The following is an 18,769-nucleotide window of genomic DNA, read 5'->3' on the forward strand; positions in this document are numbered from 1 at the left end:
CCGCCCTCATTAGTACTGTGCTGCCTCTTGCTCTCTGCTCTGCTGGTTAAGATGAGAGTCGGGGAGGCTTAAGGATCAGCAAAGCTGTGTTTGCAATCCTGCTGGTGGGCGACAGTTGACAAACCTGGCAGTAGTAGTTTTTTTTTTTTTTCCCCCTTCATCCTTCAGGACAGGTTACTTGGAAAGATGATTGGCTTGCTCTCTACAGGAAACACAAATCAGAGTTTGAAAGGCCCCTCCCCTCCTTTTGCACCTTGTTGTTTTGTGTATCGAGACGGGGTGTGTGCCTGGAGTCTGCCTGCCTCATGCTAGAAGGATTCCCCTTTTACACTTGCCTTCAGGTTTGAAAGGCAACTACCGCAGCCCGTCTGTCGACTAAAGGCCCGTACACACGATAAGAAAATCAGAAGTAGAATTTGGTCCGAATGATCTGCCCATTTTTCGAATCGTTAGTACAGTGCTTTCAACACCCTATTACGAATTTTCATACGACAAAAGCTGAATGTGCAGGCTATAAGGTTTTTACCATACGTGAACACAAAGTCCAATTTTAATTTCAATTAGTACAGTTTTTATCCGAAAAAAAAAAAAAACGTAAGAGCAAGACTACGCATGCTTGGAAACGAAAGAATACATACAAAACAATTCAACATATAACATCACTTCTGAAGTTTAATTTTCGTATGTTCAGTAACCTCTTCACTTTTTATGTGAGACTAGCATGCAACAAAAAACGGACGAAAATTCGTCCGATAATCTGATCGTGTGTACGAGGCCTTAGGCTTCTGGAATGCTTCACCTTTGGTGCAGCCGGAGAAGCATGTTGCGGGAATCCTAACATGGTGGCAGCATCACTTTTGGAACATGTGCTCTTCCTAGTACTCCCACTTTATGCCCATAGCCACCTAAGACACTTGCATTACGGATCCCAGGAGGTTTCCACACTATCTGGTTCAGGTGCACATGCGCCAACACATGGTTTTGTGGGTTGGCTGCAAGAACCTGGAAGAGACAGCCGGCTCCTGGTGATGTCTGCAAAGAAAATTAAGACATGGGACCTGAGTGCCAGAACAGCAGGGCAAGACTGCATTTGCTGGAGTATGTGTGGTTTAGGGATAATTCAGTGAATGTTTAAGAAAAATAGTAAGGAAGGGTTATAAAAAAAATCTATAATTTTTTCTTTTTTTGCTTTTTCTGTCCCACAATGGGGATTGACCTTCACTTTCTGTCCTAAAAACGCAACCAGGAATGAGAGGGAATCTCTCTAAAGTCAAGGATTTTCCCTTTCTTCTTGCTCAGGTGACAATTTTTTCATAGCTTCCACAGGTTCAATTCGTCTTGAAATTAATCGCTGGTGTATTGCTTTGTGGATCCACTATAACTTAGCTACTGGTTATCAGTCACACCAAGCATAGACGTAATCTCCAAGGTCAGGAAGCAATACTCCATCTTTTTGGATCAACTTCTGCTTTGTAGATTTATAGCCTGGAAGGCTCAAGAAAAGGCCTTTGTACCTTTGAATTTACAAGTCAAGTATACAGTATGTATTCATCATAATGTGATTTCAGTGTTTCTCATTTCATTGTTTTTTTTTCCCTTTTCCTCAGAGAATGTCAGCTTGCTTTTTAAGCTGTATTGTTTGTTGGTAATGACTCTGGTGGCTGCCGCATACACTGTAGCCCTACGATACACAAGAACAGTAACAACGGAAATGTACTTTTCTACAACGGCTGTTTGTGTGACTGAAGTTATAAAGTTATCACTGAGTGTGGTTATCCTGGCAAAGTAAGTCCCCCAGTGCTTATTATTCTGTTATGCTATCCACAATAATGTGGTGTTTTTATTTGCGAACAAAAAAACGATTTTGCTTGATCTAGGTGTGATGAATTAGAGTTAGAGAATGGTTTATAAATGCTTTAAAAGTGTTGCGATAGTTTCTAAAGGAAGAAGGCACATACTTGTTCTAGGGCAGTGGCCCAGAAAGATATTCCATATCTAATATCAGTAGTTTCAGACTGTGCGGTGTGGCAGGACTAAATCACAAAATAGCTGCATGTAAATGTGTGTAAATGAAATTTCTAGGGCGTATCCTCTGCACCCTGCTTCTCTCTTCCGTAGCTATTATCAGCAATGTAAAAAATAGCAGCTAAAATGCAACCACTCCTGTGTACAAAATACACTTGCAGATTGTCTGCAAGCTGCATTAAAGTGTCACTAAACCCACAACAGTAAAAACAGGTTGTATAGATGCCGTAAAGCATGCTTGTTTTTAAGGTTGGGCGAACGGTTCGGCCCGAACACCCGAATTTGCAGAGAGTTTGTGCTGCACAGTGCACTCTACGCCCTGATTAGGCAAAGCTTTGCCCAAACCGGGCGCAGTAAAAGCTGGTTGTTAAAGGAGCGAGACCAGAAAGTCGGCCGTGGCGTCGTTAACAACCGATGAGTCCTCACCTGTCAATGGGCTTCCCCGCTGACAGCTGAATAAAAAGTAGTGTGAAAGAAAAAAGCACAAGCGCCCCCCCCAAACCATACCAGACCACATGCCCTCAACATGTCGAGACGGACAAGGTTTTCTTCCCCACAACCCTGGGCTGTGGTTGTGTGGGTCTGCGGGCAGGGGCCTTTTTGAAAGCAGGAGGTCCCAAAATCCCAGCCCCCCCATGTGATTGAGGTATATATTACCCCTACCCATTCACCAAAAATGTGTCAAAAAGTAATAGAAACTGTTTTTGACAATTTCTATATTAATAAATAAACTGCGTCCCCCGATGTTAATCCATCATCAATCAGGACCCCCTGCGCACCCTAAAAAGAAAAAAACTCTCAACACTATGAAGGCTGGCTGCCGAATGCCTTCTCTGCCGCTTGACAGTTCTCATATAGGAAAGAACTGGTGCATGCTGTGTCGGTGATGTCACAAGGGGGCTGCCCTTACCTATATAGAAGAACTGTCAAACAATGGAGTAGGCATTTGGCGGTCAGCTGTCAATAAGTGCAGAGAGGTTTTTTTTTGTTTTTTAGGAGCAGCGGGCGACGTGATTGATAGATTTACATTGGGGTTTTTTAGATTTTTAATAAAGGAATTGTCTAAAGCTGTCTGTGCTTTTTGGTACGAGTAGGGGTACATTCAATGTACCCCATACTTATTCACATGGGGGGCCTGGATCCCCCTGCCCCAAAGCACCCCCCTCATGTTTGAGGGCATGTGGCCTGGTATGGTTCAGAATGGGGGGGGGGGGGGGCGCTCGCTCGTCTCGTCACCCCCCCCCCCCCCTTCCTGACCTGCCAGGCTGCATGCTCGAATAAGGGTCTGGTATGTCTTTTGGGGGGGACCCCCACGACATTTTTTGTTTAAAATAATTTTTTAATAGCATAGAATGCATGAAGGAAAAAGCTGTATGCCTTTAGAACCACTTTAAACCCCTCCTCTTCACTTGCACTGCACTGATTTTTTTTTATTTTTTTTTTTTATTGCAAATAAGAAAAAAAAAACTGAATCTTAAGTGTAATCGTACATGGGACAGATAATAGAATTAAATATGTATTTAGTAACACTACTAATTTTGAAAGTAACCCTGGTCAAAGAGTGGATGGAGCCGGCGCCCGAGGGAGCAGGAACCACAAAGGCTCATGCTTCCTCTATAGCGCTGACTCCTGTCCCAGGCGAAATGCATTTTGTATCATTCTGCCTGGGACAGGAATTTTTTTTTTTTTTAACAGCCAGAGATGCCAGCACTGAACTGAAAGATATAAGGTCAGTTTATTAAACATCAAAGTTTAGCAATGGGAATCTTATGCATTAAACATCATAGTTTTGCAAAGGCTTTATATAAAAAAAAACAAAAGAAGAAAAGGGAGTCTTTATGCTGCACCTGCAGCTTTCCTAGCGGTTAGCTGCATTGAGCCATAGACTTTTTATTATATTCTGCAGGTTTGGGATGTTTCTGAAAGAGCACCAAAATTCCTGAATGCAGCACAATAGTATGAAAGCAGCCATATAGGGGCTCAGGACAGTAAGGGCTGATTTATGTTTGCGGGGTGCCAAAACCCCATAGTTGATATGTGTTTTTTTAACATGTCCCCCTAACCACTGGTGTAACGTCAGGGGTCGCAGTGGCGACCCTACCTATGCCCCAGGGGGCCCATGCGGCCTCCCCTGTCACATTCTGTTTTACACTTGTACAGGAGGGGCTGTGGGGGTGGCATATACAGGAACTGATCCTTTCAATTGTCCTCCTGCAACTGCTGAAAGCCCCCTATTCCTCGTCTCCCTCCAACCAAATTTAGCGGCTGCAGGAGGAAAAACTTCATTATGTTGTTCAAAATAAAAATGCCAAAATTCTGAACCATTTCATTTCACTGTGGCCTGCGATCGGCTACCAAATCACTTAAGTGCCCTTGCTGCTCAAAAGGTTGAGCACCCCTGGTCTATTGGTTACATACAGAAATAAAATAATTTAGGTAAAAGAGAGCCTAGTTTACAAGCTTGCTCATTGTGTATACCCTATAATGTTCTCGGTTTCCTTTCCTCCCTTATTTCTCCTGTAATATGTAGATGGAAACAGATTATTTTGCACAGGCGCCTGTGCAGGATTTTGCCACCATTTTGAACTGATCATCATTCATACGGTGGGAGTCACAATCCAATGGACATATGTTCCCCAATGTTATTTAATTGATTAAGGGGTGCTGTTGATATATTTTTTCTACTGCATCTGTGTGGGCATCTTTAGGGCCCTTTCACACAGGCGCTGCGTATGTCCGCAAATCTTTCTATTTTTTTGCGGATGATTTACGGAGATAATGTAAGTCAATGGCATTGCGGATGTCAGCGGAATACCATCCGCTGACATCCGATTTTCTTCCTTTCAGTTCTGTTCCGTTTTTGGGAACGGAACAGAACCCTATTTTTCCTCCGTTCAAAAAACGGAAAGGAAGCAAAGTTGGATGTCAGCGGTGTCATCCGCTGATATCCGCAATGCCCATAGACTTACATTATGTCCGTATATCATCCGCAAACGGATGGGATGATATGCGGACATATGGAGCGGATGACACAAGTGTCATCCGCTCCGTGAAAAAAAATAAAAAAAAGTACCGCAGCGGAGCAAAAAACCGGAGCGGCCGCGTGAAAGAGGCCTTATAGGTTTGGAAAGTATATCTCTTTGCACATGTAGCAGTTTGCAGTTACATGTTTGAAAAAAAATCAATCCTTGCACACAAATGCTATATTTCATAATGCTGATCAACTGGTATGTCTTGCCTTTCTCAGTTCAAAGGCCAGTTTCTGCTAATCATACATGAGCTGATTGAACTTCTTACGCTGCAGGTAATCTGTAACTACCGTATATTACTTTCCAGCCTCCTACAGAGATCATTTGAGTACATTAAATGCTTATAACCTGCATCCTTGGAACTGGATTAACCCCTATATCAGTGGGTTCTCCTTACTACACATATTATATTTTGGAATTATTGTTCTGCAGAGTAGTTTGTATCTGTCTGAGTGAAAATATGTATAATTTTTACACTTGCCATACTTAGAATTCAAATTGAAATCGTGCACCTTTTTAATTGGAGATGTGCCGCAATTGGTGTTTTTTGGCATTTTGCCAGTAAGGAAAAAGATTGGCGATAATGGCGCGTAATTTGCATGCGAATCTACCTGAATTTCGCAGCAATTTTACAGTGCTTATGGTGCATTTTTGTATAGGTCATTTGATTTAAAAACCACATGATAAATTGAACACAGGTGTGTATTGATGCATTCTTGCTGTGCTTTCAATGCATTTCAACGGGGAGGTGTGTTTTTGGTGTTTTTTAACTGACCCAAAATGCAGAGAGATACACCACAACGGAAGCACAATGTACCAGTGAGAAGACTTACATAGAATTTAAAGGGATGCATTTTTCTTGAGCTTTTCTTGCGCTAAAATTGCCAATAATGGCTGACAATAAATTTATATTCATTTAAATTCATGATATTAACCACTTCTGGACCAGGCCTTTTTCTGACACTTGTTTACAAGTTAAAATCATTTTTATTTTGCTAGCAAATTGCTTAGAACCCCCAAACATTATATATATATATATATATATATATATATATATATATATATATATATATATATATATAATCGTTGTAATTATTTTTATCACACCGTATTCGTGCAGCAGTCTTACAAACGCAATTATTTAAATAAGAAAACGGTAAAGTTAGCCCTTTTTTTTTCTATAATGTGAAAGATAATTTTACGCTGAGTTAATAGATACCCAGCATGTCATGCTTCAAAATTGCGCACGCTCGTGGAATGGCGACAAACATTGGTACTTAAAAATCCCCATAGGCTTCACTTTAAAATTGTATACAGGTTACCAGTTTAGAGTTACAGAGGAGATCTAAGGCTCAAATTATTGCTCTCGCTCTAATGATCGCGGCGATACCTCACATGTGTGGTTTGAACACTGTTTACATACGTGGGTGCGACTTGCGTATATGTTCGCTTCTGTGCGCGAGCTAATGGATGCGGGGGCGCTTTAATTTATTTTTTTCCTATTTATTTTATCTCTTTTTTTTTTTTTTTTTAATGATGAAAAAAAAAATGGGCTCTTTAATATCTGTTGCTGGGAAGCGACGTATGACGTCGCTCCGGTCCACCAAAGCCATGGAGTCTAGTGGGGGCCATCTTGCCCTCACTCAACTTCCTGCCTGAGGGGACAGCAGACCGGATTGTTTTCCCCACTATCGGCGGGTCCGATAAGCGAGGAAAACGACCACGAAGTGGCGGGGGGCACCTCTCCCGCGGCCCATAATGGGTGATCCTGCGGCGAATCCGTCGCTGTGACCACCCTTATGTTAAAGTGGACCGCCCGCAGTTTAACAAAATACCTGGGTTATGGCAGCTATCTGCTGCCATAACCCCGGTATTTAACGTCAAAGTACCGACGTAAAACTGTGGCAGGCGGTTCGTAAGTGGTTAATTAAAGTTTAATATATTACAATTTTATTTAAAAATGTAGGTATATTGTTAAAAACTGTCATTTTCGGTTTCGGACAAGTGCATCCTGCATTTTAGGCACACCTTTAACCACTTAAGCCCCGAAAGATTTTACCCCCTTCCTGACCAGGGGGTATTTTGCGAATCGGCAATGCGTAACTTTAACGGACAATTGCGCGGTCGTGCGACACGTGCAACATTTTAGGCCAATTTGTTTTATGCTACATATTTTTGGTAAAAAAAAATAGCAAAAAGCGTATTTTGATTGCTTTGCGCAAAAGTTATTGCGTTTTACTAACAAGGGGAAAGATTTTTGTTGTTTTTTTTTTTTAACGCGTAATGGCGGCGATCTGCGATTTTTTTTTTTTTTTTTTTTTTTTTTTTTTTTTTGCGGGACTGCGACATTGCGGCGGACAGATCGGACCCTTGACACTTTTGGGGTTACCAGTGACATTACTACAGTAATCAGTGCTATACATATGCACTGTTACTGTAAAATGACACTGGTAGTGAAGGGGTTAACTTTTTTTGAGAGGGAGGGGTGGTGTGTGTCCCTAGGGGCGTGATTCTTACTGTGATTGGCTGTGGCTTGAGGTGTAGGAACAGTGATCAACGGTCCTACATAGTAGAACCGTATGATCACTGTTCTTACACAGGGGAGAATGACAGGCGGCTTGTTTTCATCAGACGCCTGCCTTTCTCCCGCTGTCACGGACGATCGCGAGTGCCCGGCAGGCATCGGGTCCGCCGGGCACACGCGCGCTCGCTCCCCAGAGCCTCACAGGCTAGTGACGTACCCATACGTCACTTTGCCTGTGAGGGGCTGACCGCCACAGTATATGTACTTGCGGCGGTCGGCAAGTGGTTAATGTTTATCGGGACCTGTTCATACGGTAGTGCTTGTGTTAACACACACTGAACACGTTAATTTGTAAAGTGTCTCCTAATTACAGTCAGAATCTTTTAGTCAGTGTTGTGCTATTGAGTGCAAATGAATCAGTGCTGCCTTGAAATAGCTTATAAAGTGTTCTTAAACAATCTATTAAGAGGATGTGTCAGTATTTGCATATTAACACCCTAAAAAGCGCTTATAATAAATATATAGATAAAATCAATATACATAAATTATAAAGTGCTCAGCGTGCTGTGTCTAGCAATCATATGGTTTCCATATATTGTATAATCAATCTAAATAAATAATTGTGCTAAATATATCCATAAATAAACATAAATTATGTAAATTAAAAAATGTATGTAAATTTAAAAATCTGTGAATAAATAAATAAAAAGTGACAAGTGCCAACGTGACTTTTCAAATATCTTCCTTCATCTGCTCAATAGTCCTTGTGCAATACAGTTCATATGAATCATAAAGTGACCAGTGTCCAATGTGTAATTCAGTTCCACTCGTGATCTCACTGTGATCAGTGTTCCACACCGTGCTCCCCTCTCTCCTCCCTACTTACCAAAGGTAGGCAGGGTTCAAGCCTTTAAAATATCCACAGGGGTAGTTTTGCACCTCCTTCCAGGGGTAGGGGACACTCCAACTATTTAATCTTATACTCCAGGGTAATCTCCTCCACATCTCCTCGTTCTCGCCGTCATATAAAAGAACATGCTTCCATAATGTAGTAAGTTAAAACTAAGCTTTTTATTAAATAGCAAATAAAACACTCACAAACTTGTTAAAAGCAATGTTTCCTGGTAGAGTGTACGCCATAGCCAGCATGTGCTCCAACCGCAGGAAAAGGAAATGGCGTCAGACGTATGACAGGAAGCTTTATTGGTTTCGCCCCTCCTACAGAGCGTCTTCTGAAGTGTTGTGCTATTCCTTCACATACAATGCACTTCAATGAGCTCCATGCCTCTCTCTTATGTAACCTGTTCAATTTTTATTTCTTCCCATTCATTCAATATTTTGCCCCTTATTTTTTGTGTTCAAATCAATATGGTACAATTGTAGGCACTTTGGCTGGGTCTGCTACTTCATGTCACGCAAGTGTGTGCTGTGCTACTTTCATCTTTCTGTCTGAGAAATGTAATAGTTCCTAAAAGGAGCTGGATTGAAATAATTTGGTCTACTCATTCTAATGGCACAACAATTGTGGCTGCTGTACAGTGTGATCACTTTTTAAAGCGGAGTTAAACCCAAAACTGGAACTTGCGCTTTAAGGCCTCCTGACCTCCTGACATGCCACATTTGGCATGTTGTTTTTTTTTGGGAGAGGGGGGGGAGAGGGAACCTAGATTTGGCAGACACCCACTCCCGCTTGGGCAGAAGTTCTCCTCTCCCCTCACTCCCTGCAATTTTCTGGGCCACGTCACGGGTCCCACAAGATTGCGCGTCCTGAGTGGACAGGCATTCGCAGTGCGCACCTGGCAAAAAATTGTCCATTGAATTAAATCCACCTGCAAAACGAAAAAATGAAGTACAAGGTTGCCCAGTGCATGATTTGATCTGAAGTGTCAATCATGGTGTCTTGCCACAATAAAAATGCAAACTCACCAGAACTGATTGCTGTCTGTTCTAGGACAGTAATCGCGTGTTAAGATATGAATGCTTTCCTCTCTGGAAATCGCTGTTTGAACCGACTAATCCGGTGGTACTCCCACACATTAAGATGGAACCATCAAAGAATTTTTCAGTCAAGCAGGATGAATCATCACGCATGAGAAGAGATTCAATTCTCATAGTATATTAATTTATTTTAACCAAAAAGTATAAATTAATAAAATAAAACAAAATAAAAACTTAGGCTCACATAGAACTAAATACCAGTCAAAGTGCAAGATACTGGCAGTTCAGTGCAATAAGAAAAGTCCATAAAGTGCATAAAAATTGCAATACACTTACTGCGGGTGCCAACAAATAAACCTAGAATGACGGCTGGACCTCAGGCATATATCCCTGCTCAACGGCCATTTCGCGCCATGCCCATCATCAGGAGCTCCTGATGATGCATGTGGCGCTAAACGGCCATTGAGCTGGGATATATGCCTGAGGTGCAGGGGTTCTAATCCATCTCCACTCTATCCAACACCAAAAAAAAGTTTTACTTTTTAGTTCCACTTTTAAACATCTGAGGAATGAGACCCACATATAATTTAGTAAAACTGATATTTTTCCAATCATTGCTGCAGAAAATTAAATATTATACTGTTTTTTTTTTTTTTCAATAGAGAAACGGGCAGTGCTAGTAGACTGATCAGTTCTTTAAAGGAGAATGTGTTGGAAAGTCCAATGGAGATGATGAAGTTAGCTATACCTTCCCTGGTGTATGCTTTGCAGAACAATATGGCCTTTTTGGCTCTTAGTAATCTTGATGCAGCTGTGTACCAGGTAAGTAGTGATAGAAGGTGCTTAGAAGAGTAATAAATGCATTTTCTAGTACAATTTGACCTTTAAAGGATAAATTCACCTTAAAAAAATAAATAAATGCACATCTTTTTGTGGGGTAGACCCCCATTGATGAAGTCCACCTAAATATGGATGGAACATGTAATGCTTTAAAAGGTGAGCTTATCCTTTTAGGAAAGTATGCAGCAAAATTCTAAACTTGTTTTACCCCCCCTGTATTTTTCCATCTTTTTAGGTGACTTATCAGTTGAAAATCCCTTGCACAGCTTTATGTACAGTTTTAATGTTAAACCGCACTTTAAGCAAAGTTCAGTGGTTTTCTGTTTTCATTCTGTGTGGAGGGGTTACTCTAGTCCAGTATAGTCCAGCAGAGACTACCAAGGTTCAGGCAAGTATCTTCACTTGTTCTTATTTATAATGATTTACTTTCCTTTAACATGCTGAATGAGATTTATAGTATTATTTATTTTTCAAACATTGCTTACATTTGATAGACTGCTTAATTTGTCCCTGGTTCTTAGATTAAACACATTGAGTGTTTTTAGCTAGAAGACAGACAATAAAAATATACTGTATATTAGAGCACAGATATACTGGGTCAGCAAAACGTGTAACCTGTTCATGTTTGTTAACATACACACTCAAAATAAGTGAACTTATCCAAAGAAACAGTTGAATACCAAGCCCTTCTGGCGGGCAAAGCTCTTACGTTTCTGGTAGTGTCAAAGTTTGCCTTCCTGCCTCCCACACATTCTTATAGGCCAGCGAGGCAGCCCAACATAATGATGATCCATTGGGACCTCCAAATGTTTGACATATGCCTTCATAGGTGTACATCTCAGACTAAATTACAATTATAGATGTGAGAATTTGAGTAATATTATGTTCTGCTATGTTCCTATTTTATGTAAGTTGGCTTTATTTAAATCTATGTGCTTTCATGCATCTAAGTGCATTCTGCATCCTTTTCCAAATGTAGCTAGGGTAAGAGGACATGGCTGTTCCTAGGAGCAGGTCTCGGTAACCATACATTTGCAGCTCATAACAAAGTATGTATTGTGCGTTTTCATGTGCTCCCATTATCTTCCAATTTCTGACCCTTGCTGCACACTGCCATAAAAAAATGTACCTGGATATTTTACATGCGGTACTTCAGTGCATATATGTAAATCAGACCCATTGCAAACAATGAGATGCCATGTAATGTGTTTTAAAGCATAGGAGTGAACAGGGCCTAAATGTGTACCAACAGCAAAATATTAAATTTTTAGGGAGAAAAAAATAATATATTCACAAATTAATATTTTCTATACTGATGATGATACTAATACTATGTGTTCACAAAAACATAGACAAAAGTATTGTAATGCTAAAGTAGAATTCTGTTTACTCACACAGTAGTTTTCAGGCAATGTCAACCACTTTAAGCAGCTTTTTAAAGTGGGAGTAAAGGCAAATCCTAGCTAACTCTAAACCTACTCCCACCCACATTCTAAGCCTAATCCTCCCAGCCCTGTAAAGAAAAGATCTGTGATTTACCTACTCTGGAGCCGATCCGGTCCCAGGCTGAGCTGTCAGTGGCGGCTTCAGTGTGAAAGAGAGGCAGCTGACGATGCCCTATAGCAGGGGTCTCCAAATATTTTAAACAAAGGGCCAGTTTATTTTCCTTCAGACTTTAGGAGGGCCGGAATGTGGCCCGCAGGGGCAGTAAATGTCCCGGGCTCGGCATCAATGAGAATAAATATGGCCTCAGGTTTGGTAATCAATAGGAGAAATGAGCAGTGCCCCTATTAGTAGGGGGAATAGTATCCCATCATTGGTATCGGTGAAAGAATTATAAGAATAGTGCCTCATATCAGTGGGAGGAATATTTCCCCCAAGGGCCAGATAAAGACTAGCAAAGGGCCATATCTGGCCCTCGGGCCGCAGTTTGGAGACCCCTGCCCTATAGTAAGTCTGGGGGTGATGTCACTTCCCAGGCAGTTCCCAGCTGTTATCTGCTTTCTCCTGCACACAGGGAGTGTTTGCTGGAGACTGGACTGGAGCGGCTTCAGAATAGGGAAGTATAGCGAACTTTTCTTTACAGGGTTAGCTAGATCAGACTTAGAATGGGGGTGGGTGTAGGTTAAGAGTTTGGTTTTGCCTTTACTTCCACTTTAAAAGATAAGTTCACTTTTTTTAAAAAAAAATAATAAATGCACATTTCTCTTTCATTTGTTGACGGACACAGCTCCTTATTTTTCTTAACCATTGGGTTATACTGCGCCCTACAGTAGTAGGACACTAGGCAGGAAAAAGCTTAACTATGCCTATGGGCAGTCCCAGGGGGTATACACACACACTCGGCTATAGGCACGTTTTTTTTTCTGCCTAGTCAATAAGCATGGACCTAGTTTCTTGCTGGGAATTAATTTTTTTTTCCTATCTTTGTTATTTTGTTCCTGTGAGAATCTGCTATCAATTGCCGGACGGGGCGACGGACTGAATAATCTAGATCCAGAGAGTCCTCCCAGTCTGCCCAGCGAGTGCGCGCAGGCCTCAGCTCCGCACTAGGTCGGCTGCGACACAGCCCCACTGGACGGGGGCTGGCCTGCGAGTTAAAACGTCTCGCGAGGGCGCATACGACCTGGTCTTGGCCTGAGTCTCAGCATTCCTCTTGGCCGAGCGGTGCCCACCCTGTTCCTGGTATGGTAAGTACCACGACCCCTGGAAGGTTTTGGGGTGGATGTTGGGACCTCTGAGTTCCCCTCCACCCCCCAGCCCTCTAAAATTCGGTGGTCACTGTGGGTCTTCAGAGTGTTGGCCCCAGTGCTAGCATTGTTGCGTCAGTGGGGGATCGCGGTACTGGGGTACCTGGATGTTCTTCTACAAGCAGAGTCTCCGACTGCTCTGATGGATGCCCTGGAGATTATTCTGATATCTCTGAGGGAGTTCGGTTGGATTCTGAACCTTCAGAAGTCTGCTCTGGTTCCGTTCAACAAAACTGGACTATCTGGGTGGATTCTGCCTCAGCTAGAGTGTTGCTTCCTCTGGAAAAAATCCAGAAACTGCAGGAGGCAATTCAGCTTCTGTTGTCCAGCAGAGGGTCATCCCTCCGGGCTTGCATGTGGGTGCTAGGCCTGATTGTGTTTTCCTTTTGAGGCGGTTCTGTTTGCACAGTACCACGCAAGATCTCTGCAAAAAGAGATTCTGGTGACATGGGACAAGAATCCACAGTCTCTAGAGGTGGCTTCGTTCTCTGGGATTCGACAGGGAAATCCTTCTCTGCCCATACTTGGCAGTTGTCACCACCGATGCCCGCCTGTCTTAGTGGGGAGGTGTCCTTGGCACAGCTTGTGCTCAGGGGGTCAGGACTTGGTATAAGTCCAGACTGCCGATCAATGTACTGGAACTCCGAGCGATCAGTCTTTGTCTGGGCCATTGGACAATTCGTCTTCAGGGGTGTCTGGTACAAATTCAGTCTGGCAATGCCACGGCTGTGGCCTATGTCCATAACCATGGGGGAACAAGAAGCCTCCTGGCAGATCAGGAAGTAGCCGGCATTTTAAGGTGGGCAGAACGATCTTTCCACGCATTCTAAGGTGGGCAGAATGATCTTTCCAGCCCTCTCTGCTGTACACAATCCATGGAAAGTACAGAGGTTTGTGGCAGGGTCTGAGAATCCCCTGGCCGACACAGCAGATGCATCAGTAGCGTCTGATTTATGTCTTTCCCCCTCTCAAGCGTCTGCCAAGACTCCTGTGCAGGATCGAGGCGGCAAAGGATTCTGGTCTTTCTAGTGGCTTCAGGCCTCGCCGGTCTTGGTACCCTGATCGGGTACGGCTGGTCACCTTGGAGACTTCCTCTCAGGGAAGATCTGCTATCCCAATTGCCAATCTTCCATCCTGCTTTACAGTCGCTAGTTTTAACGGCTTGGCTGTTGAAAGCCAGGTGCTGAAGGATAGAGGTTTGTCTGAATCAGTGATTCCTACGCTGTTAAATGTTAGAAAAGCTACCTCTAGGAAGATCTACCATCGTATTTGGAAGACGTACATTGCATGGTGTGAGTCTTTTGGGGTTCTCCCCCACTCCTTTTCGGTGGCTTGGATCTTGGCTTTTCCTCCAACGAGGGGGGTGTTGGGTAGTGCCTGACCTTGAGTACCATCAAGGGCCAGGTTTTGGCCTTGGCGGTTTTCTCTCCTTGGTGCGTATCCTTTATCCAGGGAGGTCGACACTTGGTTCCTCCAGTGCGGTCTCCATTACCGCCGTGGGTCCTCAATTTGGTGTGCCCAGTCTTCCAGGAATCTCCCTTCGAAAATATCAGGATGTTCCCCTGCTTACGTTGTCCCAGAAGGTGGCCTTTTTAGTGGCTATTACTTCTGCGTGCAGGGTGTCGGAGCTGCCGGCGTTGGCTTGTCATTCACCTTACCTGTTGGTTTACAGAGCTAAGGTGGTTCTTCGTCCCTGTCCGTTGTTCCTTTCAAAAGTCGTCTCTGATTTCCACTTGGATAAAGACATTGTGTTACCTTCCCTATGTCCCAGGCCAAAACAACGTAAGGAAATTGCTCTGCATTCTCTGGATGTGGTTCGGGCAATTAGGGTGTACCTAGCAGCTACGGAGTCTTTTAGAGAGTCAGACTCACTATTTGTACTCACAGTTGGACCTCGAAACGGGTTGGCCGCTTCTGCTGTGATGATTTCCAGATGTATCAGACAGACAGTTATTCAGGCCTATTCTATTAGGGATGAGGGTCTTCCTTTCCCTGTTAAGGCACACTCTACTCGGGTGCTTAGTGCCTCCGGGGCCTTCTGTCATTGGGCATCAGTGATGCAGGTTTGCAGGCGGCCATCTGGGCGTCTCTGCACACTTTTACAAAGTTTTTTAAAATTGAAGTGTTGGAATCTGCGGATGCTTCCTTTGGCCGCAAGGTTTTGCAGGCTGCTGTTTAGAAGACCTGGTCCTTTTTGAGGGTGTATCGTTTTTTTCAGGTGAGCTCCAGTTGTCATGGTTGAGCTTGATGTTACCTGGTTGGCTATGGTTAGCCTTGGGAATTTTTTTCTACTGTTTTCCCACCCCTCATGTTTGACACTGCTTTGGGACGTCCCAATGATTAAGAAGAATCAGGAGCTGTGTCCGTCAATGAACGAAAGAGAAAATTTGATTTTTGACTTACCGTAAAATCCATTTCTCTGATGTTTATTGACGGACACAGCACAGCTTTCTTCTGACACTGCTTGAAACAAAACTGAGTGCCTATAGCTGTGTGTGGGTGTATACTCCCTGGGACTGCCCATAGGCGTAGTCCATCTTTTTCCTGCCTAGTGAACTACTCCTGTAATGAGCAGTATAACCCAATGGTTAGGAAGATTTACATCAGAGAAATGGATTTCATGGTAAGTCTAAAATCCCATTTTTTTTTTTTGGGTGCCTGGAAAGCATGGCATCAGCAATCCACAGATCTCCTGCAGACTGTCAGTGTGAGCTGTCTGTGGGCAAGCAGTTTCACACTGACAGGAAAAATCAATGAGCTACCACTGCGCTCAACAGCGCCTTGGTAGTTCATTGAGAACTACAAGCTGTCAGCCTCAAAGGCGAATGACGCGAATATGTGGGGCGGAGCCCCGCATGCCTGTGCTCTTTTCAAAAAGTGACCGCTTGTCTGGGGAACTTCTCCCCGTACTGCTGTCACACAGAGGCAGCAGATCGCCAAGCCACTGCAGGAGAATTTTACATGTTCCACCCTTAAAAAATGGGTGGAACATGTTTCTGAAGCTGAGCTTCTCCTTAAATCTCAAAAGTGACCAAATGGATGAATGTAACCTACCACCAACAGCTTCTGTCAATGCAATTAAAGTTGTTGTTAGCTTGCCGAGATCCAATCAAAATCTAGTTCAGAGTGTTTACAATTGCCTACAGATTTGTATGACTAGCATCAGAGTTTTATTCTGAAAAAAATGGTGATCTATAGGCTGGACCACTATGCTTTTTGAAGTGTATATCCATTATTGTTAGTACTGGTTTTGAAACATTTGCCCAACCCCACCACACCCCTCCAGTGTCCTGTGTTGTTCATTAATGGGAGAATATCTAGTGTATTCTGAAGCTTTCAGGTTTAGCGTGCAGTGACGAGTGTGATGAGAGAGATTGTGTGACACTATAGTCACATGGGCTGCTCAGCTGTGATAGGGAGGAAATGCGCAGCAAAGAAACTCATGGAAAATTGAGCATGTGCAGAGTTGCCAACACAGCTCTACAAATTCCCTAGCTGAATTGGGGACATAAACAGAAGTGGGAGATAGAGAGCAGCAGGATCAACCAGGTTTTTTGCAGAATACAGAAATAAATCTCTTAGTGACTGAGTATGAACAGCATGTAATACAGCATTTGATAGGTTTTTTATGATGTGGGTTTAGTGACACTTTAAAGTAAACCCGTTATCAGAGACAGGAGCTGCCATTGCTCCTGAAAATGCTAGTCGCCTGGCTATGCCTAAATTTAATGTATTTTAGTCACAATCCTTGAGCAAGTATGTTGTAAATGATTTAACAAAAGTATCAGAACTCTTGTTCTTTTTGTCCTGGGTTATTTAACCGTATGCCGACCGCCCGGCGCAGATATACTTCGGCAGGCTGGATCGGCTGCGCGAACTGACGTATGGCTACGTCGGTTCGTGGGAGTGGTCCTGAGGGCAAGTGCGCGCCGCCACTAGGCAGTGGAGTTGCCGATCCACGGGGCCAGTGGGCGCGATTGCTGCCGGGCACCCGCGATCGCTCCCCGCTGAGAGAGGACAGTTTACTGTTGTAAACACAGCAGACCATTGTTTTCTCTGAAATGATCAGAGCACCTGTGATCCTCCTATATAGGATCACAGGTCTCTGTGTTCATTTCACAAGTCCCTCCCACATACAGTTAGAAAACACTCCCCTAGGCTCACACTTAACCCTTTGATCACCCCTAGGTTAACCCCCTCCCTGCCATTGTCATTATTACAGTAACAGTGCATATTTTTAGCACTGATTACTGTAGTAATGTCACTGGTCCCCTCAAAAGTGTCAAAAATGTCAGTTAGGGGTCCAATCTGTCCACCGCAATGTTGCAGTCCCGCTAAAAATAGCAGATCGCCACCATTACTAGTAAAAAAATAAATAAAAAATGACCTAAATCTTTCCCCTAGTTTTGTAAACGTGATCACTTTTGCGCAAACCAATCAAAATACGCTTATTGCGATTTTTCTTTTTTTAACCAAAAATATGTAGCAGAATACAAATTGGCCTAAAAAGATGAAAAACTTTGATTTTTAAATTTTTTTTTTTATTGGGAATGTTCTATAGCAGAATGTGAAAAATATTTTTTTTTTTTTTTTTTTTTTCAGAATTGTCGCTATTCTTTTGTTTACAGCGCAAAAAATAAAAATTGCACGGATGATCAAGTACATCCAAAAGAAAGCTCTATTTGTGGGGAAAAAAAGGACATACATTTTAATTAGGTACAACATCGCACGACCTTGCAATTGTCAGTTAAAGTAACGCAGTGCCAAATCGCAAAAAATGACCCGGGGGCAAATCCTTCCGGTCCAGAAGTGGTTAATCAAAGTAGGATAGCCAGGGAACTATCATTCTCAAAAGTAGAGGTCAGCAATGGCAGCTTAGAAATGTTCTGATGACAGGTGTACTTAAAATGCCTGTGCATAGACGTTGCCGTGTTTATATAGAAGGTGTGGTGACTATTCCCGGGTGTCCTGTTCCATAGCAGGAACTGAATTGTTAACTCAAAGCTTTAACTAAGGGCAGTAAAAACACTTAACCTCAACAAATGAACCTTTTACTAGTTTATTCTGTGTATGTTTTATGCATTTAGTTATGTCAAATCACAATGTACTGTGAGTATTGCATGAAGCCAAATATTAACTCTGGGACACAACTGTAACTTAAACCAAACACAACAAAATATAACTGTTTAGAACTCAGTTCTCAGCTTTATTACACTAATTGTTAAGGATACAATTTCCAGGTGTATCCTGCCTTGCTTTGTCTCTCCATGTATAAGGAACAGTGACACTACTGTAATAAATGTCATAGTTTTGGCTTGCTTCCCAAAGTTTTTTGGGATAGGGTGGACACACATTCCACTAATTTCAAAATGGGTTATCTAATTAGTTGACTCATGGAATAATGATATATTACAATCCAGCATATCCACAACGTCAGAAACAGTTATTTTATATTGAACAAAGAGGTGCATTATTTATATATATATATGCGACTTATAGGCTGTACTTGATTAAAAATGTAATGCTGAGTACACAGTCATACTATGAATTTAATAGCTCCCATTGCTTTCTATCCGATCTGGTAAACTTGTATGTGTATGGACTAAATTAGTCCACTATTTTGCTACTTAGAGTTTTTTCGCTCCCAGAAAAAAAAATTAAGT

At 42.6% G+C, this 18,769-nt stretch overlaps 1 protein-coding gene across 1 annotated transcript in view; it reads left to right on the forward strand.

The window, feature by feature from the left end:
- Positions 1 to 1,612: 1,612 nt before the first annotated feature.
- SLC35A1 (solute carrier family 35 member A1) overlaps positions 1,613 to 18,769 on the forward strand; it is a 33,542-nt gene continuing 16,385 nt past the window's right edge. The window contains exons 1-3 of the mRNA XM_082249994.1: positions 1,613 to 1,785; positions 10,179 to 10,338; positions 10,592 to 10,744. Coding sequence (XP_082106120.1) covers positions 1,649 to 1,785; positions 10,179 to 10,338; positions 10,592 to 10,744 — 450 coding nt within the window. The 5' untranslated portion in view covers positions 1,613 to 1,648. The remainder of the gene's footprint in view (positions 1,786 to 10,178; positions 10,339 to 10,591; positions 10,745 to 18,769) is intronic.

Source organism: Pelophylax lessonae (assembly GCF_965119305.1).
Source record: "Pelophylax lessonae genome assembly, chromosome: 3".
NCBI classification, from domain to species: Eukaryota; Metazoa; Chordata; class Amphibia; order Anura; family Ranidae; genus Pelophylax; species Pelophylax lessonae.